The 23,804-nt window shown below is 36.3% G+C and overlaps 2 protein-coding genes and 2 long non-coding RNA genes across 5 annotated transcripts; 2 read left to right on the forward strand and 2 right to left on the reverse strand.

Moving 5' to 3' along the window:
- Nucleotides 1-6,633, forward strand: LOC140036937 (uncharacterized). The gene is made up of 3 exons (XM_072080191.1): nt 1-892; nt 1,031-1,709; nt 5,341-6,633. The coding sequence occupies exons 1-3, from the start codon at nt 354-356 to the stop codon at nt 6,382-6,384; spliced, it is 2,262 nt and encodes a 753-aa protein (XP_071936292.1). The 5' UTR covers nt 1-353; the 3' UTR covers nt 6,385-6,633.
- A 1,532-nt stretch (nt 6,634-8,165) lies between these two features.
- LOC140036939 (uncharacterized) lies at nt 8,166-10,897 on the forward strand. Its single transcript, XR_011840579.1, has 3 exons — nt 8,166-8,616; nt 10,100-10,244; nt 10,456-10,897. It is a non-coding gene; the product is annotated as an uncharacterized lncRNA (long non-coding RNA).
- A 1,234-nt stretch (nt 10,898-12,131) lies between these two features.
- LOC140036938 (uncharacterized) lies at nt 12,132-13,944 on the reverse strand. The gene is made up of 2 exons (XR_011840578.1): nt 12,878-13,944; nt 12,132-12,808 (listed from the first exon to the last, which is right to left on the reverse strand). It is a non-coding gene; the product is annotated as an uncharacterized lncRNA (long non-coding RNA).
- Nucleotides 13,945-16,383: 2,439 nt separating this feature from the next.
- Nucleotides 16,384-22,816, reverse strand: LOC140036940 (protein EMSY-LIKE 3-like). Of its 2 annotated transcripts, none has more exons than XM_072080192.1 (10): nt 22,574-22,816; nt 20,016-20,230; nt 19,812-19,921; nt 19,439-19,691; nt 19,133-19,354; nt 18,988-19,056; nt 17,705-17,947; nt 17,558-17,626; nt 17,411-17,474; nt 16,384-16,780 (listed from the first exon to the last, which is right to left on the reverse strand). In XM_072080192.1, the coding sequence occupies exons 1-10, from the start codon at nt 22,599-22,601 to the stop codon at nt 16,737-16,739; spliced, it is 1,317 nt and encodes a 438-aa protein (XP_071936293.1). In that variant the 5' UTR covers nt 22,602-22,816; the 3' UTR covers nt 16,384-16,736. The 2 variants fall into 2 exon arrangements, with proteins under 2 accessions (XP_071936293.1, XP_071936294.1); XM_072080193.1 differs by lacking the exon at nt 16,384-16,780 and adding an exon at nt 16,945-17,220 and having other exon boundaries at nt 22,574-22,800.
- Between the last annotated feature and the right edge of the window lie 988 nt (nt 22,817-23,804).

Below are 23,804 nucleotides of genomic sequence, written 5' to 3' on the forward strand. Positions count from 1 at the left end.
CACACACTGCGAGGCCGAGACGTAACTCCCATTCTTAAAACTCCCTCTGTTCTTCGGTTTTTTCTCCTCTTTTATTTCGAAAACATTTAAATTAAAACCCAAAAAAAAATAAAAATAAAAAAGACGACCAAAATTAACAAAATTTAAAAGGTAAAGAGAGCTAAAGATTCTTTCTAAATCTAAAGAAAACGAAGAACATCAACAACTCGAACCAAACCAAAACCCTAACTTTCAGAAAAACAAATGGAGACTCAGACTCCACTTTTCTTCCTTCATATCCTCCTCTAGACAAGGACTTGTTTGTTTGCGTCTTTTGAATCCATATAAATACAGATATAAATATATGTATATATATGTATTATGCATATGCTATCTGGGTGAAGGAAAATATTATGTCAAACGCGGCCGATGTGGATACGAAGGAGTTAATATGGAGTACATGGGAAGAACTATTACTAGCGTCCGCGGTGAAGCGGCATGGCTTGAAGGACTGGGATGCGGTGGCGAGGGAGCTCCAGAACCGCCATCGCCACCGTAGCAGCAGCTCTTTGCCGCCAACCTTGTTCACCGCCCAAATTTGTAAAAACAAATTCAAACACCTTAGACGTCGCTTCACCAACAACCACCGTAGTGCTAGTAATAATACTGCCGTAACAGCCGGAGTTGGTGGTGTCGGCGGCGGCGGAGGAGAAAGTGAGAATAATGAGCTGCCTTGTGAGGCTCAATCTGATGATGATGATGAAAACGACGGTCTTGGTGGTGGTGGTGGCGGCGGTGGCGGCGGCGGCGGAGGTGGTGGTGAGGGTGATTGTTTTCCTTGGCTCGAGGAGTTAAGAAAACTCCGCGTAGCCGAACTTAAACAAGAGGTTCATCGATACGATCTTTCGATCCGGTAAATCTCGAGGATATGATATCATTTATACGTTAATCTGCTTTTACTTAAATTTTTAAGAAATTTTGAATATTTTTGTTTTCAAAAATATTTTACGTGAAAAATTGAGCTTGTGGATCGGATCTGTGAATTGAACAGGTCGTTGCAGATGAAAGTGAAGACGATGGAGGAGGAGAGGGAGAAGAGTCCGAGGAAGGACGACGACCAACACGACGACGTGAAGAAACCAGATCTGGACGAGGAAGTAAAGCAGGAGAGATCAGAAAACGACAAAAACGATGGTAAAGACCCGCCGGAGATGGTCGCCGGAAAGTTTCTATCCGGCGACAACGACGAAAACATGTCGTACAACGAGTCTAATTCGACGGAGAGCAAGCGAGCCGGTTTGAAAGTCGAACCGAAGAACGAACCGGCCGAGGTGGAACCGGAATCCGAGTCAAAACCGGTCGGGGAAGAGGTCTCGTGCAATGACAGTTCAGCGAGCCAGGAGAGGGGGAAGGGTGGGGGAGACTCGCGCGAGTTGCGTGACTCGGTGGGAGAAGACGAGTCGAAGGAAGGGACGAAGGAGAGCAGCGACGTGCAGAGTTCAGCCAGTTTGTTGACAAGGAAGAGGAGAAGACGAGGAGTTGACGGTGGCGGAGGCGGCGGTGAAGGTGGTGGAGATGGGGTGGCGGTTTTGTCGCCCGCTACCGCCCCAATAAAACGGGAGGGTGGCGTGGGGGGAGCGGTGAAATCAGAGCCGTCAGCGTTTGGGTTTTTAGATAAAATTCGGTCGCATAAACATGGCTCGGTGTTCGAGCGCCGGCTTGAAAGTCAGGTAATGATCCAGTACTTTTCGGTTCAATTTTGCCAATTTGGTAATGCCTAATCATCGTCCAATGTGTGGCATAGAATTGATTGATATTTTTTATTTGATCGGTCCCACTTAGGAATTAGGATTATCTTTGCTACTTTTGTGCGCTTTTATGAAAGAAAAAGAGGAAGGAAACGCGCCACATAAATTTACCAATTCATTGATCCACAAAAGGGGCAACTATAAAAATCTTCGTGAAAAAAATGTCTAAGTTAAAAAATAAGGAGTGAAAATATTTAAAAAGTTTGATAGGTTTTCAGGAAAGAAAAAGAAAAAAAAAAGACAAGGTTGATTTGACGGGTCCATCCATATTAAAATAAGTTAGCCCTATTTTGGAAAATTCTTTTAGATTTAAAAGAAAGAAATTAAAAATTTCAGTCCAAGGAGTTTATTGAAAAAAAGGAAAATATTATTGGTGTCAGGCTATGTCAATCAATTATGAGCTAGCGCGAAGTTTAAATTTAAACTGGTGAAGTTAGGTCGAGGTCCTAAACCTCACTCACGGGAATGAGAAGAATTGTAAGAGACGAAAATATGGTAAAAAAAAAAAATATATATATATATATATATATATTTTAAATTCAAGAAAGCAGAATGGTGAATAAAAGTTACCAAACTAAAGACAAAGGATAGAGGGGATTTGCGTGTGAACTTTAAAGTCCAAATGGGGGTATGTGGAAGGGGATGGATGAATCAAAGGCCAGAGGGTCTAGATCCGTACCTGATGGCACGTACGCATGAAGTACCTGGCGTGGACTATGGAATCTGGACTTACTAAGTATCAACATATTTGTGTTTTAGAGTATGGGATGGGTAAGCTTTTGTAATATGTTATCTTTAGGATTTGTTTCCAAGGGATATTTCGGGGTAGATATCCATAGGAGGATGTTTGAGACTTTGAGTTCAAATTTGTGAAAATAATAAATACTACTTCACATTTAGTTCCATTAAAAAGCCAAAACAGTTAGTTATTTCCACCGTTGTTAGCCTGAACTCGATGGTTTTATTTTTTGGGATCTTTTATACTTGGGGGCCACCGTATTTTTGTGTTTTTGCTTGTTGGCTCAAATCTCGAGGAGAGATAACGGTGACAAGTGGAGGATGCTTATTAGTCTAGTCTGGTGTACATATGAAGTGGCATTGAGCAGCATGATAGTTTAGGTTAGATGGCTTCCTAGAAACATATGTGTTTCGATTGTATTGCAAATACGTTTTTTTTTCAATATATATTTTTAAAATTTTCAACTATCTTTTTATTTTAAATATAATATATTATATTATAAAAGTGTTATGGTATTTTTTTAAAATATTATTCTAAACAGTCTCCTCCTGTGTACCTGGGTTCATGAAAATTAATACTTGCATTAGGAAACCATACACAGGTCGTATCGTGTAGCCTCGCGTGGAAGAAGCATGAAACGTTAGTGACTAGAACGAAGCAAGTGAAAAGTTAACCCCCACTAGGCGTTGGATGGTGACTTCTTTTAATTGGTTCAAGGGTTTAAACTGCTAAGCATATTCCACGGGCATTGGTTAACTTTGTGGGCTGGTAACGATTGCACGTGTAATCGTTTTTAAACAGTTAAAATTTGTAGTATGATTTTAGAACAAGGATGTAAAAGCTTGCGACTTTTTCATAGCCTAGCGAAAAATACATTAATAGCCTAGGCTGTAGACCGTGGACTTTGAATTTTGCCTTTTTTTACCTAATGTTGGCTGTTAATATCTCCGGCTGTGTGTGATAACAATCTGAGCCCCTTATCAAGTTAAAATTCTTATTTTCGAAAATGTAAAATTAGAAAAAATATTTAATTTCGAGGAGTATAATAAATATGGTATGCATGTTTATTTTTGGGCAAATTAGCATACTGAATTAGTACCCCTTTGACACCCGTTAAAAAGCTTTCTCGATTTAATTTATTTATTATTCCACTGATATGAGTGATAGTTGCATGAAATATGCAGTTCGTGACTTTTCAGTACGGTTCAATCTTTCTGTGGAAAATTTGTAGCGGTAGATTATAGGCTATATACCCCAACAAGAGGATAGAAGAAGAAGAAAATATCTAAATAGTTGGAAAGAATTTTGGTGAGAGTTAGTTAAAGGCTGGGGAAATTAGGAACGACCCCGTAGAGTACGTCGAAATGCTAACCAGTGGACTGCTTGGATGTTGGATCAGAGTTGGACCGTTCGCTACGTAATCTTAAACACGTGGCGGAGCGTGTAGATCGATTTTGGGTTGAGGGCCCCATCAAAAATGTCTTTTAGGTGTTCTGGACTTTTTGTCCATGGATATCCAATGGTTTTTGTTGGATATTGGAGCCAATAGAATGCCTACCCAAAAGTCCGTCTGGATTGCATTCAATTCATACTGGGCTTGGCCTAGCTTCTTTAGTCTCCGAATGTTTCGAAAGCAACCCAAGCTTAGCGGGTTTGATGTTTTTTTCACCCGTCGCTGTCGGCTGGAATTTAGTATACGTCACCAGTATTTCCAGCTGAGGAGTCAACGGGGTACACGATTTTTAAGTCTCGAGCACTTTTATTGTTTACGAAATACTAGTGGTAAAATACTTTACTCGAATTTCTAGGTTTTCCTTGTCGATTTAATTTGTTCCAACATAATTTCCATTTTGGTTGATCGGAAATTTATTTTCTATCCTTTCAAAACTCTTATACTAAAAACATCATCGTTTAGGTCCACGTATTTTATTTTATGTTTGTTTTGAGTTTCAGTTAACTGATAGAGTGGACATAATATCTTGTCTTGTTTTAAGTGTATGTATGGAGTGGAATTGGATATTGATAATTTGATATGATTAATATAAATACATATAGTTACTCTTTTGTTTCCACATACTACTCTTTCGTCTTAAGAACTATATATATTTTATGTCAAACAATATATTAAGATATTAGTAATACGTAAAGGCATTCCATTCTCAACATGCATCCTTTGGTATGTCATGTGATGTGATGTACTAGTATTAATTATTATTCTCTATTAATAGAGGTGGATAATATTTTATTTACTATCTACCAAATAAGGTATGAGCTATCTCTATTATTTGCTGATCAATAATTACTACTAGTATGCCACATAATATTGCCAGCCAAATGGTATACATGGAGTAATTAATCACTTGGATGCTTCAGTCTTTAGATAATATATATGGATTAAGAGAAATTTTATTTCGGTCCAAACTAGCGGTATGACTATGACAAGTCTAGTGGTTGGTCTTTGTCAATGGCACTCTTTAAGGTCAAAGCGAAACCTTACCTTAAAATCAGTTACTACCATCAATTGGACAAACAAGGACTCCATAATTTCATTTATAGATTATAGTAGTAGTTGAGGTGGAAGTGGTGAATTCGGACCGAGAAAAAAAAAGAAAAAACTTCTCATTGTTTAAGATACGTAGGTATATCATATAACCACAATATTTGTCTCACATGCCTTGTTACCACCAACATCAAAAATCTTCATTAGATTTGTGTTATGGCTTATTATTCACATCCAACATGTACTAGTGCGTACTTTGTGTACCAAAAAAGGGTCGAATAATGCACTGATAAACCTTTTGACTTTAAATGCAGAAAACGGAAAAGTACAAGAGCACTATCCGACGTCACGTAGATCTTGAAACCGTTCAAGCCCGGATTGATGATGGATCCTATACATCATGCTTTATGAAATTTTACAAAGACCTTTTTCTTCTCTTCACCAATGCCATTGTCTTCTTCCCCAAATCATCTCCCGAGGCATTGGCCGCTCAAGAGCTTCGCCAACTTGTGCTGAAAGAGCTCAAGAACGCCTCATCTGATCCTTCACCTCAACCCTCCTTGCCTGCAAAACCAAAACCCAAACCTGAAGTCGAAAGATCCGACTCGCTGCTCGCGAAGCATAAATCCACAAACCCCATTATCTTCAGCCGCAAGAGAAGCTCGATTTCAGCCAAAGCTTCTTCCTCATCGGCCAACAATGCAGAAAAGCAGCGGACCAACGAAAAAGCGGTTATCAATTCGAAAACTCTTATTAAGTCTCCTTTAAGTACATCAACAAATGATGATGAGGATTCATCAAAGCTAAAGCTAAAAGAAAAGCCGGTGACCGGCGCGAGAAGCATGAGAAGGAGCAGCAAAGGGCGGCCTAATGTGAGCAAGCCAGAGCCTACTCCTAACAGTAGCAACAACAAGAGCTCAAGCTCCCAGCAACCGGGTTCAAAGGATAAAGGAGATAAAGCAGAGGCAGCAAAAGGGGATAAAAAGAAGTCTGAAGCAATTGCCAGTACAAAAAAGAGTGGTGCTGCAGACTTCTTGAAGAGAATGAAGAAGAACTCGCCTGCCAAGGGAACGCTGGTAGAGGCCCTGAAGAGTTCACGGGAAAATAATAGTAATAAAGGTGGTAGAAAAGATCAGCCGAAGAAAAAGGTTGATGAACGGAAAGATGGGCCGGCGAGGCGAAGTGGCGGTGGCGGAGGTGGACGGAAACATGTAAAGGAGGAGAGTAGTCCGTTGAAGAAGAACGCTGGGAGGCCACCTAAGAAAGGGAAGTATGTGGTGGTAACCGGGGGCAAGCGTGGGAGGGAAGGCGGTGAAGGGGAAGGGCCCTCAAAACGGCCTAAGAAACGATCGAGGTAGGTTAGGTTAGATGGAAAAAGTTGCAGAATTGATGATTTTGTATATTGTAGTAGCCATTAGATTTCACAAGTTAGTCTTGTCATTAGGTTGGCTGTGCATTTTGCTTCTTAGGTTTATTGATCTGTAGGATGTATCATGTAAAAACGTGTTTTTTTTGGCTGTATAACCTTTTATTTATTCTTTTTTTTTGCCAGAAAAAAAAAGAACTCTTATGTTAATTAACATATAGAAGCTCTGATTAAAGCCGAATTTCGTATTTATTTATTGGAGTGTATTAGCACTATGTTTCCACTTTACATATTTATACATCTTTTGATAGGAAGCCTTTGGCTTGGCTTCCTATTGCTACAATTAAATCTATTTATCTTGCCTTTTCTTCCTTCCTCTTTCTATTCTCCAAAGTAATTCTCCTTCCTCAGTTACGTGTATTTATTGTGAAGCCAATTTTCTTCAACCAATGATGATTAAAAAAAAAATTATCTGCATCAGACCAGAAATTTTGTCTTTTATTTCCCTTGACCAGAATGCATTAGTTAAAAATAATTTTATGATATATTTTTATTTTACAACATTACATGCATGTGCAAGTGGAAGGGAATTGAGATCACAGCTAAACCTTGAAATGTGGCTCAAGTGAAAAGGTGTTCTATTGCTTAAGCCAACTCTTACTGTTAATTAATTTTTTTTTAAAAAAGTTTTAAACATGTCTACAGTGTACAGACAACAAAGATTGAAGTAGAAATACAACATATAGTAACGTATTGTCAACCATGCAATTACCAAGTCCATTTTATGATTTTATAGCTCCACCATTTTTTTCGTGCAATAATTTTAGAAACTTTCCTAAGCTTTTTGACAATTTCACTTAGCATTCTTGAGATTTCAAAAATTACACATACTTCCGTCACTCATTTGAAATGACAACACTAGTCTTAATATTCTAATAAAACTCCCTTGCTTACCATGCTTATACAAAGGATGGGCTTTATAATTTTTCCCTTTCTCCTTCTTATTTATTTCTCTTTATAATTTCATTGGAAAATCCAAAAAACTTTTACTATTGTCCCTAACCTCTATTCCGATTAAACGTCCAACCAATAAATTTTTTTTTTTGCCCCTTGCGAGTAGTCCAACTGGTTTCATAGTTTGATAGTTACTAGCAGATCCCGTGATCGATTCTTGTGTGCTACCTCGCTATGTATCTTTGGAGTAAGGTTCTACACAGCCTTACGGGGATTAGTCTAATCGCAAGGTTAGAATACCCCCAAGTGAAAAGAAAAATAACTTTTTTTTAAATAATTTTTAATATCACACAATTTTTTTGTAGCACTTTTTTTGTATCAAAATTAAAATAAATCAACAATAACCTAAAAACAAATGGTCTAAAATCACTATCAAACTATACTAGTTCCACCATTGTAAAAACTTTTTTAAAAAATCAAGATAGCACTTTCTTATCTATTTTAAAAAGAATCTATATCTCCAATAAAGTACTATAAAAAGTAACCTATTATAACTATAGATTTATTATTATAGTTAATTATCAAACAACAAATATTGGCATGAAAAACTTGACACTCATTTCTTTTTGTAATTGTGCCAAATTACTTTACAATTACTTAGAAGAACAAATTAAACTTTATAAGATAAGGTTTAAGGTATACATTAAAAATTTTGACCATATTTTAAGATTTGATTACCAAAAGTATCAAATCAAGAAAGATAAGGGTGTGTTTGGTTCCCATAGAATTGGAGGCTTAGAATTAGAATTGGAGCATCAATTCCAAATCTTCGGTTTGGACGCTATCTATGTGAGAGAATTAGAATTCAATTTGAATTCTATGAGCCATCAATTCCACAAATTCAATTCTTTGGTAAGACCTAAGAATTACAATTCTAATTCCATAATTTCACCTCCTATTCGGGTTAGTACGCGGATCCTAGCGGGTAAAAAATTAAAACCGGGTCAACTAGGTAAGCGGCCCTCTCTCGCTATCTAATTAGACACTTTTCCTCAACCGCAAGTACCTCTAATCTAATTGCTCTGCGTCATCCCCTTCACCTCCACCCTAACATTTTCCCTCTTCCACCACCGTCTCCGGCATCGCTCTGCCACGCATCTACCCATCACCTCAGCAATCGCGAACAAAGTGCAGGATTCTCAAATATTTTGTATATATTGAAGCCGTCTAGGGGAGGATTCTCAAATATCTTTTACTGCTCAACTCAACGGTAAGCGCATTTTCCTTTACATTCAACGTTCTTCCTGCATTATATTCGTCAAATGAAGTTTTCTGTAACTTGATGGTTCTGGACATCCGACGATTTGAATTGTGTTGTGGGATTTGGATTATGATCGATATTTGTTTTTTTATTTAAAGAAAAAATAAATTTACTGCTGCTACTTATGAATCGCATTTGCTCCCCTAATATTTGTGAAATTAATTAAATAATAATAATAACAAATGGAATAGTAGAGGCTTTTTGAAGGATGAGTTGATGAGGATTGAGTGAGTGGCTTACCGCTTACTCTCACGGTAGAAACAGAAGCTTGCGAAGGCTTCTCTTGCTTTCAATTGCAAAAAGTGAGTGTTTTGGGATTCTGATGATTCTGATCCTGGATTGCATTATTTACAGACATTCTGCATACAGGGGGCTGCAATTTTGTTTTTTTGTTTTTTTTTCTTTTTCTTGGTTGGTATTTTGAAGAAATAATTATACCTTTCCTTGCATTTGTGTGATTCCTAAATCTGATCACGTGAACTGCATTATATAATTTCATTCTATTTGGACAATGCATCTTTTATTGAGTTGTATTTCACTTCGTTGATTCGCTTCTGATGTAATTAGTAATGAATGATTAAAGTAGTTATTTGCCTCTGTATTTGAACTTTTAAGCTTGCTCCTGATGCTGTATTTACATAACATTTCTTGAATTTGACATTAAAAAAAACACTACTAGTATCCAGTTTTTTTTCCCCCTTTTGTTTGTGGCTTTGTAATACATTGTTCATGGTTCTTTGTAGATTGAATATTCAAGAGATAATTTCTAGGATCTACATTCACATTACAGGCAGAAAAATTATCTCATTCAAGAACGTTTTGTCTACAAAAAATTACTGCTACAAGTTTAAAATTTCACTGCATTATAATGATTCGACCTCTAAACATCAGGAAGTGGCCTTGGCTAAGAACCTGACTTCGTGAATCATATCCACATGTTTAAGACTGATAATGGATGAAATGCTGAATCTGAAGCTAAAGTATCCTCCTTCAAGACACTGAGATCATAAACACAGAGAATGCAGATTACACCCTTTTTATAAAATCTATTTGTTGGCTGTTATGATCAAGTATATAACGTCTCCAGTTCACACTCCAAGGCTGTTGGCTGTTATGACCAAGTGTCAGATTAAAAAATCTTCTTAAAACCAGTTATACTCTTCTTAACTTAGTATCTAGAATCATAGAAGGAATCACAAATTTACTTTGACAGAGCGAATTTTTAGTTCTATACTGCAGTGGCTGTTGAAAAACTTGCTGTCAGGGCCTAAAAAATCTTTTATGTATCAGCTCAAGGCTGCTAAATTCTCATCAATGGACATGGAATGTGATGAATGTTTGTTTTGGACTATTTAATGCTGTCATAAATTCTCTCACACACTCTCTCTTAGCGTATATTTAAATGTGTTTGATTGTTCCTAATATGTTACAGGAAGGCTTGTTTAACCTTGCCCTGCATTTAAGTGAAGTCGGTGCATTCTTCTTGATAGCAAAGTTGTGGGCTGACATGAAGTTGGGCATGCTTAAAGGCTGAAGATCGTCACTTCAGTCTTCCTTGTATCTGTGGTTTTATAAAGGTATTTATTTTCAAGCACTTAGAATGCTGTGAATAGGTTTTTGATGTGAAAATTATAGCTCTATCTCTGGCTTTCATGTTTCAACTATTGAGCTTGGTAATAACGGTTCAATTTTGACACTAACTAGAACAATTGTCCTGCAGTTCTTTGGTGTATGTTTCTGTATATAATCAATTGTTACGCATATTTTAAAGCTTATGTGGTGTAACAGTTGATGCTGAGATGCGAAGAGTACAACATGAGGTTGATGATGAAGATGAAATGGAAGATGAAGATGAGGAAAATGGAATGGAAGATGATGGTCCAAATAATGATGGTGGTGTAAATGCTGTTAACGAGAATCGAATTCGAACAGTACAACCAACTAGCGAGTGGACACAATTTAGGAATGCTTTAGCACGAGCAATGTTTATTGACTATCAAATTAGACAAGGCCATCATGGAAGTTGAAATTTGATAGGAATTTATTCGAACTTAATTTAATATTAGAATGGCCATTTATTGAAAAATAGTAGCAATGTATAACTGTGCTTTTCTTTCTCTTTTTTTTTTTGGCTAAAAACACGTTGTTTGTGTATTCATCTATTGAAATTTCTTGTAAGATACAAAACTCAAATATTTATAATAGGTACAAGTTATGACTTTCCTCCCAATTCATATCATAGAGTAGGCTTTTGATTTTCTAAAATTTAAAGTTCTTAACTTTAAATTTGTATCAAGGTTTTAACTCGATAAATATTAACTACTTTTTAAGTTAGAATATACAATTATTTTTTATTTAATTTAATTTAATTTTAAAAAAAGAATTTTTTTATTTTTGCAAAAAAGGAACTAATTTTTTTTCTTTTAAAGCTTTATTAACAATTAGTTAAATGCAAGAAAAAATAAATTATTAAAGGTACTAATTGGTTTTTTCCTTAAAGCTTTAGTAACAATTAGCTAAATGTTAAAAAATTATTATCTAGTAAAAAAAAGAAATTTTTTATGTAAGGAAATATTAGTTGGAAACAATTCTAATTCCTAATGAATTCTTCTCTCATCCAAACAAAGAATTTGGAATTCCAAATAAATTCTGTATCAATTCTATGTATTTTCCAAACGAAAGAATTGCAAGGATTTGGATTTCTAATTCATAGAATTCAAATTCTATAGAATTCCAATTCTAATTCAATTCTAATTCTGTAGAACCAAACGTACCCTAAGTGTAATTTGTAAAGCTTTTGAAAGAGTTAAGTGAAATAGTTAGAAACCTCAGGGAAGATTTTCAAAATTATCACTTTTTTCATAAGTTCTAGCTAATTTACCCGTCCCAAGTAAGAGAACACAAGCTCCAATCACTTGGTATGAGCAAGAAGGTTAGAGTTAAGAAACGCGAGTATATTACCTGGAATGTGGGTGCAATGCAGGGAATTAAACTGCGAGTAGTACAGTTGCATACTTGGCATCACTAGACTAAGCCCGCGCGTGAAGTTTGTGGCAGTCGAAGTAGCTAACTCAATATTGTAATGTCAAACGATAGATGCACTATACTAAAGAGTTCATTTGGTTAATGGAATGATATATAATTGGATTCCTAATTCTCTGTGATCTCATGTTTGATTGCATGTTATATCTCATATAATCGAATTAATCTCCCGTATAGGCAATAAAATAATTCTGTTAGAGAAGATGGTACGAGCTTTCTTGAAATGAGTAAGAGGTAGGATAATAACAGTTTGGACTTATTTATTCATACTATAGATAATGCTTTATTCTAACAACTATGCAAACTTACTCTCTTGCTATAATATTATCTAAATTTTGGACTAATTTGTTTTTCTTAATAACATAACAAAAATTTGAACAAATTTACTCCTACTAGTAAAAAATTGAGCGAATTGCGCGAAATGTCACTAAACTATTTCAAAGTGCCGGTTCTGGTCACTAAACTTTTTTATTAGCGCGAAATGTCACTGAACTAGTAAATCTATACCGTTTTGGTCACTCCGTGTATTTGTGCCGTTAGGAGAGACGGAAAATCACTTTTTAAGGGGTAATTTCGTCTACACAATAGTTAAAAAATTTATGCCCTCATTCTTCTTCACCCACAACCATCCATCACCTACATTGCCACCCACCGCCATCACCTCCACCTCCACTCTCCTTCCTTTCCCTTTTTCTTTCTTCTTCCTCCTCCTCCTTCTTTCACCATTTGTAACAAAGAACACCCTTTATCATTACTTACCTTTCCTTACATTATTTATCATTACTTACCCTTTATCGGTCAAGAGCACGAAACTAACCTTTCATTGGATGATCGATGGACAGTATATGCACAGGACTCACGAAACTAACCCACAAGAAAAATGGCAGCAAAGCAGAAATTCAACTAGACAGGATTATTGCTCTGATGCAGAAAGGTCAAGAGCCAGGACTGAAAAAACGAGGGCGCAAATTACTAACCTCAGTTCTGATTGTCCGCCTATTCAGGAAAGGACCAAGAGGGAAAGGAAACCCAGTGATATTGAAGTAGAACCTTCCGCCACTGCTACCACTCGTGCTGCTGATGGCTTTTCCGGAAGCAACTACCAAATTGACATTCTTGATTAATTTGGGTTTTAATTGAAAAGATAAGCCATTTAAAGGTGACCCACCAAGGAAAGCAGTAGTGTTTGATTCTCCTGAAGATGAATGATTTGGCAATAAAGTGGACTTCGGCGAGGTCAAATTGATGCCTGCCACCATTTTCAAATAAAATTTCCTCCCACGCTCCCACTCCCCAAATTAGTGCCAAATTAGCGTCAGCTCAGGTGAGGCAACGCAAGAGTTGCAAATCTAAATTGTGGCCGGATACAGAGTAAGGAAGGAAAAAGCTTCGGATAGAAAACTTGAAAGAGGGCCAGAGGTTTTTCAGCTAAGAAGAAATGGGAAAAACGAACGAAGTAAAAACAAGAAAAGCAGAGGAGGAGCTGCGGAGGAATTGGAAAACAGAGGAGGAAGAAAAGAGGTCTGGACGAAGGACGAGAGAAAGAGGGGAAAGAGCATCGGCGCATCTCTTTTGCCGCTGCTGTTCATTTTTGCGCTCACCGCCACTGAAGCCGCCGCCGCTCGAAGGAAGCCGCCATCACCTCCCCAGAATCCTCCATCACCGTCGTCTGCAAATCTTCAATCGAACAGATGTGGTAAGTCCTCTTTCCCCTTCAACCGAACAAATTCTGTTTTCTCCTCAAGCTTAGACCTATAAGAATCTCAAAACCGAGATTAGCTTATTGTGATTTGTATGTTGATTGTACGCAATTTTGTGTATACATGCTTTCTGTGTTGTTTGGGATTGAATGTCTTTATGTTTCTTACCAATTCTTGGGCTGATTAACTTCAAATTGAACAAAAGAATCGGTGAAATTTCTTATGCTCATTTGGTGTTCGACGAAATGCCTAGCTAAAAGTTCTTATTGAAAGATGCTTTATTTGCAATTTTTTTTCTTTCCTCGTGGAAAAAATCGGTTAAGTTGGTCAATTCGCTTCCTCACGTTTGAGAAATTTTGATGCATTGCTGTCTTCCGTTTTTCCGTCTCTCATGATTATGTAAAAGCTTCAAGGAAAAGGCTGTGCAGACAAATTTGCCCCTCAAAAAGTTGATTTCCGTCTCTCCTAACGGCACAAATACACGGAGTGACCAAAACGGTATAGATTTACTAGTTCAGTGACATTTCGCGCTAATAAAAAAGTTTAGTGACCAGAACCGGCACTTTGAAATAGTTTAGTGACATTTCGCGCAATTCGCTCTAAAAAATTCAAGTTATTGGACTAACTTGCCCATATTAATGATATGCTATAATTTTGGCCGGATTTGTCCATACCATTAACAAAACTAAATCTTTTACTCGAGAATATTTACAATGTTGATTAGAATATTTACAATCACAAATTCCCCATGGGTTTGTAAACCGACTGTAACTGAGAATTTTCTTATGAAGCTGAATTTGTTGGGAAAGAGAACAGTTAGAAAATCAATGGGATAATTTCAGAAACCTCGCTTGAGGTTTCTAACAATTTCATCTAGTACCCTTGAGATTTTCAATATTACGCTTACCTCCCTTGAGCCTATAAAATGACCATAATAACCTTAATATATTAATATTTTTCATTCAATTAAATAATACGCTCCTAATCTTGTACATAGGAATGCACCACACAATTAAATATTTAATGGAAACAAAAACAAGGTCACTTATAGAATAACTAATTATGTCCTCAACATAATTTTAACATATTACAAATTAATTTTGGTTTGGCTTGAAAGATCTAAAGATGAATAGAATAAGATGTAAGTTGAAGATTTAAATATAATAGGCATGAAATGGTAGTCCAACATTTGAGGGATGGGATATTATATTAATACAGCTAGTGAAAACTTTTAAGTTTAACAATATTGATTTTTTTTTCTTTTGTAAATTAGATTGAGATTTTAGAATTTAAGAACTGATGGTAGCGGTAGTCATGATGATAATGTTACTAATTTGAGATGTAGGAATATGAAAGATTTAAAATAGTAGAGATGATGGTTGAAAGTAGGTTTGAGATTTTGTGCACATTCCATATTTTTTTAAATAGAATTTTATAAGAAGGTAAAATGAACTTCACAATTTTATGACGGCAATTTGGGTTATTCATTCAAAAATTTGACCATTGAATAGTTTTTGTTACCAAAATGATAAATTCAAGGGAGGTATGTGTAACTTTTAAAATTTCAAGAATACTAAGTGAAATTGTTAAAAATTTCAAGGGAGGCTTCTGAAATTATCCCAAAATCAATTGAGGTTTAGTTCACAAGTACGCGCACTTCATTCAGTAGGATAAAAAGAAAAAAGCATTAATATCTATTAGCCAAAGCAGACATGGTGACAAGTCGTGGCAAAAAGAAGCATCTAAACTTACCATTTGAAACAGTTCTATACAATTTTCCAGCAGTGAACTAAACGAAAACAAGCAAAAGAAGATCAAAATCTTGATCTTTGAACAGGAAAAGTTAAAACGTTCATTTTGAGTAATTCTAAAGTACTGTCCATAGGAAATCTTCAATTGCAAAACTAGCCATGGGAGTAAGTTGGAAAGTAGTGTACAATGAAGTGCATGCAAACTACTTAATTAAAAGTTCTGATTTAACTTCATTGTTTTAGGTCTTAGCCTTTCACTAGATGTACAGATTGTCTTCTTCCTCAAAAGCAGCATAAAAGATGATGTCATGGATAAGAATCTTGTAAGATAGTTACCTCTGGCCCCTCTGTCTACTCTTAACCGTGTAAATTCGTTTTCTTAAACGAATCAAAGTCAATTTTAACATGATTCAAGGATATCAACTACTGTATGACTATTTATATGTTAACCCTTCATTTCGATTTTTGACTGTCGCTGGGAATTGTGTTTGTTTACCAGATAGTGTATGTCATTTCCACAACCATGTGCTTTTGATATCAAATTGAACAAATACAGTGATCATGTACAGATGAAAAGATTTTGAAAAGAAGTTTGATTATTTTGAGTAGGAAAAAGAAACTTGTACGTTTAAATTTGTGACGCTATTTAATAATATGATTGCACCCGAAAATATATATATATATATATATATATATATATATATATAAGATTGCACTATATAACATGAATTATACTGTAAAAGAAGGAAGGAAGGAAGTTTGAATTAGACGACAAGGAAGAAAAAATTGTATGTAAAAGTTTTGGATTCAAAACCTTTCACTTAAAAAAAATTAAAAAAAAGCTTGAAGTACGATGAATTGGTCAATTCACCGTGGCTTCAGTGTCAAGTCTAAAATGAAGAGCTGAGTTTAGCATGTAGCGAACGGGGCCAACACTACTTTCTTCAGTCAAGTTCTCTGTTGTAACAATAGTCTAGTCTCTTACCAAAAAAAACAAAAAAAAAAAAAGTCTAGTCAAGCCAACAATTAGCATAACGTTTCTGTTCCAAATATTGGAGATGCCCACAAACCTTGACTCAAGTGACGAAACCCAAGTCACCAAAATACAAAAGTACAGAAGCAACACAATTCCCGGCTCCAGGCGTCTAAAAAAGTGCACTTTTAACACAATCATTCCAGGGGCTGCTTTGAATTAAAAAAAAAAAAAAATCGGGCTGCAAAAATTTAGGCAAAGAAATTACCCAGCTCTAGACCAAAAACCTTTTGTACACGATTACGTGTCAGTAACAACTATTATAATTTTACATCATCACTTGTCCGTGATAAACTGTTATCACCCAGCTACGAATTAGCCTGTTTCTAAATTACTTAAGGCCTACAATAATTCAATTGCTAAGGCAAATAAATGGAAGACCACATTATACAACAGAGCTCCAGATTTTAACTCGGCACTTCATCACAATCAACCCTCATGGTACAATCCTATTTGTCTGATCCATTCAGCTGCTAAACCAAAATGTCTCTTTTCTCAGCCATATCTGCTATTATACTATTTTCCAATTCAGTTATCGAGCTGTCATTCTCTGACCATTGATTGTCCGTGCAAGAAATGGCCTCCATCTGTCATCAATAGGAAACAGAACCATCAGCTTCAAGACTCTGAATTGCTCGAACACACTACTACCAATTAAACTTCAGATAAGACAGTAGCCTGCACTGAAAACCACACCAACAATTTGACAAGCATGTTGATGTTTGCAAACATATGCAACTTAGCACACTCACACCTGAAGCCAATTGATCTTGTAATGGCTTTGTTGCATAAAAACAAATCATCGACCTTTAAAATGCTTGGTTATAGGGAATAACACCACCTTCTGAACATGAGCGCGCACACACACACACTGATTTTGCTATTCATCCAAAATACGAATCTGGTCATTGACAACAGTTACTGTGGGCAGATTGCTTGGGAAGACATAACCAGCCCCGAATAGTAAAGACACTTTCAGGGTATCAAGAATGTGAATTCATTCTCAAGTTCTCTATGACTAAATATTCTGGAAAAGCTCATTCCACAGTTTGAATTCAGACGTGTGATGCCAAAACAGCATTGAAGTTGGAAACAAATGAAGCAATCATCAGCATTTTGAAGCAATGTTTGAACAGTTTAACATAAGGAATTTTTCAGGAACAAAGATAGTTAATTTCAATCCAAACTAAAAATATAGGTTTTAAGGAAATTTTTACCACTTTCACCATCAGAAATATCTCCAAGCCTTGCGATGGCATCTACCAGTGCTTGTTCATGTTCCTGTACCAAAAAAGACATCCCATCCTTGCTGAGTAAACAAGTGGAGAAACAAGAATAACCACCAAATTTGCATAATTTCTTACCTTGAGCACTTTCTTTGCCTTCTCAATCTCTTGAGGATCCGGGTGACTAGCACTGAAAACCCTCTCAACCTGTCCAGGATCATTAGTCAGGACACTACAGATGCTATAAAATTTGCCTGTAAAATTACTGATGAATGCTGTTGCTACCTCTTTAATTAAAGTATCTGTGTGAAGCAACTGAATATCATCTGATCCCTTCTTTCCTATGCCATTCTGTGATGGCAGAAAATCCTTGCGTGACTGACCTTTTAACATTCCCCTACCTCTACCTGCACCCGGACCACCGTCACGTCCAACAGTTCTATTCATTCCACGGCCTGATCCACCATAACCTCCATGATGAGATATTCCAGGGTCTTCACCTTCCCAATGTATATCTTCAGAAGAAATCTGATCCAAAAATAAGATAGATGAATAAATGTCGTGATAATCTCAGCACAAAAACAATGATAATCTTCAAATTGAGAGAACTACTCATCACATGCTTATCTATTATCAGTCACTGTCGACTATTAATATAGGGCAAAACACAACATACTGTCTGACTAAACTTTCGCCCTTGAAGGAAGCTAGAAGTCAAGCAGCATTCCAGAATTTTGAGCTTGGAATACCCAAGTTCACAAGGCATGTCACCAACTGATGATAAACTTTCAAAATTTCCGAAGTGGAACATTTGAATCAATTCCAGACCAGTCTGACCCCACTAGACCTCAAAAATTCACCATGAAATCATCAAAGAACCTTGTGTGGAACATAAGCAGCAACCAGAATCAGGTCTCAAAACAAGATGCCTATCCATGCTCACCAGGAGACTCAAGCATATTGGAGATAATTTGACAACTGTTCTCATTAACAAACTTATATTGTTAGCAGCTGCCTATCAAGCCAACTGCAGTCCAACCCAAACCCTACTGCAACAGTTTCAGGTCCATCTGAAATACAAAGTTTGAAACATCTTTTTCTGCTAACATTTCTAGATTTGTTGTTTAAGCCGTATGAGAAGTGGTGATCCCTCAAAACTTCCAATATCAACCAACAATAAAAATTATGCAAAAAGATATGCCACAAGAGACATAAACCAGACTTCAGGGTATGTTTGCTTTCCAATTACTCTTAAACTTACTCTATGTTTAACCCTATGCTACCTTAAATCCCTGCAGTATCTTTGGTTCATATAATCTTATGGCATGCGAGTTTGCAATCATGAATACATGACAATGGGCTCGAACTTGAAACGATTGCCTAGCATTACACAATGGGCAAGAGAACATGTTGATCCTACCATAGTCTATAAGTAGCAGCTCAGAGTTATGAAGCATGAAAAAAAATAATTAATAAACATCTTACAATTATGCAGAGTGACCAAGGTTAATAGATAAAAAGTTTGTTGTGCAAATTCACTGAATAAAGAAAGCAAAACTTGTATCTACCTCAGCAAGATTGACCCATTCCCATGTCTCATTTGCAGTACCCATATCATAGACAAGAGCATGCAAGCCCTGAAGATGGCACAGAAGACAACTGTCACTAATGGACCAGCAGAGACGTGAATTTGGATTCAAAATTCAGATATACCTCAATTGCATTGTAGTCTGCTACAATAGCTTCATAAAAGTTATTGTCATCTGGCCATCGCGTCCTCACTTTCCTCCCAATCAATTGATTGAATGATCCTGCTTCAGCAGGTTCACTTGCATGACCACCAGAACTAACCCGATTACCAAATTGACTCCTCCCAGTTGGACCCGAGGGAGGGTATTGCATTTTCATGGAAGAAGCATTAGGTAGCATCTGACCCTATGAAGAAAACCATAGGAGAAATAGCTCAAATAAGACAATCAGAAGTTTTAAGTTACAGAACATCAAACATTTCTGACTTACAGATTTGTGCTTCTTGCCCTTTGTCCCAACCATAGGTCCACGCTTCCCAGCTGATGAAGATGGCTGGTTCGTTCCAGCCACTGCTTGGGGATGGAAGGAAGGAGAAGGACCTCCAAAAGATTGAGAAGGTAATGAAGGTGCTATCTTCTGTTTCTTGCGAGAAGCTGATACCGAGGGACTGGGCACTGGATCATGGACAGCTTGACCTGCACCAAGCATGGCCGGTTGATGCCCACCTGACTGTCTCCACTCCCTGATCACATTTATCACACATTACAAAGATGAAAGATTACAGGTAGAACAGATCGATTAATGAGTCAAAAATTAGTGTATGACTCTTGACAAAAGGAATTCTGTTTTACAACAACCAGACCTTATTCTTCTGATAACATCATCTGCATTAACCCTGCCAAGAAGTTCTCTATGTTCTTCATTTGACAATCTTAACTCCTTTCTGAGTTCAGTTATTAAACTTTCCTTCTCCTGAAGAAAGTACAATTCATTTAGCAACCACTCATTTCAACCTGATCAAGCAAATATACAGAGATTAGATGCAGCTGTTTAAGTCAAGAGGTACCCAAGAAATGGCATCAGCTTGAGCTTTAAAGGCTCTTAGGACAGAACTGTATGCTTCTTGCTCAAGCTGGTGAATTTGGGCCTCCATATCCGTTTCACCCATCATCCTAGGATATGGTACAGATCCCATAACAGGTGGCCTGCCATTCCCTGCAACACGGGCACCTCCTCTTGGCATTCTGTTCTGATGTGATGGAGGGAGATCATCATCTGTTCCTGCATTAGATTCATTGTGCACAGAGAAGTTATCTTACTTGATGGTGAAGCAGTCAAGCAGGACAGAACAAGAAAGTGCTTTGTCTGTAGAATGGTGTCAAATGATTAATGATGCTCTGCAATTTAGAACAACTAATTTACTAACTAAAGTATTCTTAAATTATTACATGATTTCATTGCAATCATCTTTACATAAATTAACTTTAAACTCAATGCCAGCATCAAGGGTACACTTCTCCATGCAGCGTATGGTTTTATGTGATCCAGTGAAACCTTTAGGCCTAAAATCTGCTTAGAGATAACACCATAGCTATACATAACAGAATACGATACAAAATTCTTAGACATGTGCTTTCAAATTTCCAAGAAGAAGCCTCATCAAAAGAGGATTTTAGCAACCCAGAAGATACCCATAAATAAAAGGAAAATTGAACACTGCAGATGATCTTCAGCATAAAAAATAGCATTACCATTAAAGTTTAGCAATTTCATATCTTTATAGTCCTGTTCTCTTACATGCACATAATGTGAAGCGAAGAAGAAAAGAAACACTATGAGATTTTCGAAACTAAATTACAAACCTGAAAGTTTTATACCTTCTTATCCTCTAGTTGATCAATTTAGTGACCCATTTTATTTGCTTGATATATTTACCAGCACAAAAAAGCACAGTAAAAAAAATTAGCTGTAGAAGTGCCAACCTTGTTACTCTACTAGAGAAGAGCCTGTTCCATCTAACAGAACATTGACATTTAGCAATATATAAAAATCAAATACCTCAGTGCATATTTCAAATTTCAGAAAAGTTGATGATCTCACAACGTGTTTCTCCATCTGATCAATATTTTCTCTAGCCAACTTAAGGTACTATTAAACTTACCTCCAGTTTAAGCTCTGAATTTTTCCATAATCCTTTCAATAATTGATACCCTCCAAGCAACATATATCTCTCATAAAAAAATCTCCTACTGTTCATTCTCCCCAAGAAACAAGTAAAGTTTAGCAAAAAACTTGACAGAGCAGTGGCTCAGAAAAGTACATAACTATTTCCAGTACCAACGAATAGAATGCATAAGCTCAAATTATCACATGTTTAACGAAGATTACTACTAAAACATGTTTTTTTCTCATAAAAACGTTATTCCTTTCTGAAACAGCTATAGTTAAAAGTGTTGATTCATACAGTCGATGTGAACTATGGCTTTAATATCTGCAACATTTGTTCCTGTTGCAGCCCATCAACAACGTATACTAGACTGCCAGAGAGGTGACATCTTCAATGTATTTGAGGAACTCTAATTAGAAGACTAATTTTTCTTAAAGATTTTGGATATTAATACTTTTAGGATGATGGACAAAGATTTCAATAACAATTTAAACATGCAAAGAACAACATATATAAGCAAAGGTACTAATGTACAGTACCAAAACACTTCAAAGTGCAAGATTACCAGAACCAACTGAAAATCAACTAGGCATCACTTCAAATTCACAACAACCCCATCCTAGTGCACATCCCACAGGCAGTTTTACAACATTAGTGCTTTCCATGTGAATTGCCCACATTCCACAGGACAGCTTCCTCTTAGTAGTCTAGACTACCTTAACCACCTCACTGCTATAGAAAAACTTGGAACACCCAATCAGAATGAATCAATGAACTACCAGCTCTTCACAAGCTAAGTCCCAATTCTCTCCAATTAAAAATTATGATAAATTTCGAAACCCTAGATGCAAGGCACCTATAATGCCAACTAGCTCTTGACCAAAAACCACTCAATATTTCAAATAACAACTTGACTATAGCTTTAGAGGATGTTAGGGTCTAAATCAATCACCAAACTTCATAGTCATTCGTAATCCCAATGACCATAAAAAGTCCAAGATATTTTCCTTTCGTTTTTTTCTTCTTTTTTTGGAGTTACTTCTAGCTCTATCAGAAGAAAAGCTCAACTTCACTTAAAAAAAAAAAACCAAAAAAATCAACTTGATCTTCAACAGGACAAAGCTTAACTCGATAAAGTACATCAATAACAAACTTTTTCACAGAAGAGTAGAACCAATATGCCCCTTTCCCACCACAAATTCGCGGTCTGAAAAAACTACAAAGACCCCATAAAACCAAAACCCACAAAATCAACTACTCCTTACCACTAAAATTAAACAAAATTTCTCCATGACCAACAAATGCACACTGATATTCATCATAAAATAGCTCAAATTCAACAATTAACTCAACTAAACCAACAAAATTACCATATAACGACCAATAATTGCAGCAAAAATACAATCTTTCAATCTTTTTTATCTCAAAAAATTTAGAAAAGGTAAAAAGCAACTCACCACTACTATCGTACGGCGGATAATCCATAGCCAGCTTTTACACACACTCTATCCCACCGATTTAGCAGAGAAACCCTAATAAAATTCAAACAGAGAAGAAATATAGAAAGAGAAATCCGAGAAATAGAAGCCAAATTAGCCACAAATGTGAACAATTATGGGAATATCTGTGAAAAAAACAGGGGTTAGGGTTTGGAGAGAGAGTAGAATCGATGATATGTGATTTGCGAGAGGCAGGGCGAGAGGGAGTGAGTACGCGGACGTGAAACAAAAAATTCAGAGTGGGTATGGGTTTTGAATTAAGAGTGGGGTTTGAATTCCGCCTGCTTTTTTGCGTTGAGGAGTTTTGGCGTTTTTTGTTTTCCGGGTTCGAACTCGCATGGTCGCATGTGCCCTCTCAGGCGTTTAGAGTGTTTTTTTTTTAAACCCGAATTACTAGTATTTAGCCCCATGCTTATAGCACATGTTCTTGTGATGAGTTATGAGTCGATATAAAGTTTAAATAATTCATCACCAATTATAGTGTATATATATTCATCACCAATTATAGTGTATATATATATATACATCACTTGGTATGGTATTCTTGAACATGATAAGGCGTTAAACGTTGATTGCTGATTGAAAGTCTAGTCTGATAATTCCATACTTATATGTATATAGGGTGATAAATAGCTGTACAAATCAAGTTCATTTCTAATTCACTGACCTCCCCATCATCTTCCTCTTGATAATCGTGTTAGTGAACACAGATAATGATACTCGTGTTAGTGAACTCATAGATAATGAGTTTCATGTTTAGGAATGCAATCGAGTTGAATGGAGTCGAGTATGCTACTCGAATTAAAAAATTTGGATTTGAACTTGAACTCGAATTCGATTTTGTTTTGTCTTACTCAAGTTTGATCGAGTTCGAGGTCGAACTTGAACTTGTGCAAATCAAGCCAATCGATTTTAATTTGAGTTTAGTCGAACTCAATCGAGTCTAATCAAATTTAATAAATATAAATTTATATTTTATATAATTTTAAACAATGGACAAAGTAGATATTTCATGTTAATAAACAAAAAAATAATAAAAAAGACACATATATGTAAGCTCGATTGTGCTCGATTAAATTCGAGGAACTTTCAAATTTTACATATTAAGCTCGAAATTCTGTTGACCGAGCATGCTCTTGAGTTATTTGATTGAATTTGACTCATTTGAACTACTGGTCGTGTTGGATGT

Source organism: Coffea arabica, chromosome 2e (genome assembly GCF_036785885.1).
Source record: "Coffea arabica cultivar ET-39 chromosome 2e, Coffea Arabica ET-39 HiFi, whole genome shotgun sequence".
Taxonomy (NCBI): Eukaryota; Viridiplantae; Streptophyta; class Magnoliopsida; order Gentianales; family Rubiaceae; genus Coffea; species Coffea arabica.

Coding starts and splice junctions, on each gene's coding strand:
- LOC140036937 (XM_072080191.1), top strand. CDS start 354: ATGTATTATGCATATGCTATCTGGGTGAAGGAAAATATTATGTCAAAC. Junction 893..1,030: donor CGATACGATCTTTCGATCCG/GTAAATCTCGAG, acceptor TGAATTGAACAG/GTCGTTGCAGATGAAAGTGA. Junction 1,710..5,340: donor AGCGCCGGCTTGAAAGTCAG/GTAATGATCCAG, acceptor CTTTAAATGCAG/AAAACGGAAAAGTACAAGAG.
- LOC140036940 (XM_072080192.1), bottom strand. CDS start 22,601: ATGGATTATCCGCCGTACGATAGTAGTG. Junction 19,692..19,811: donor GATGTTATCAGAAGAATAAG/GTCTGGTTGTTG, acceptor AAATGTGATCAG/GGAGTGGAGACAGTCAGGTG. Junction 19,057..19,132: donor CAGACTACAATGCAATTGAG/GTATATCTGAAT, acceptor TGCCATCTTCAG/GGCTTGCATGCTCTTGTCTA.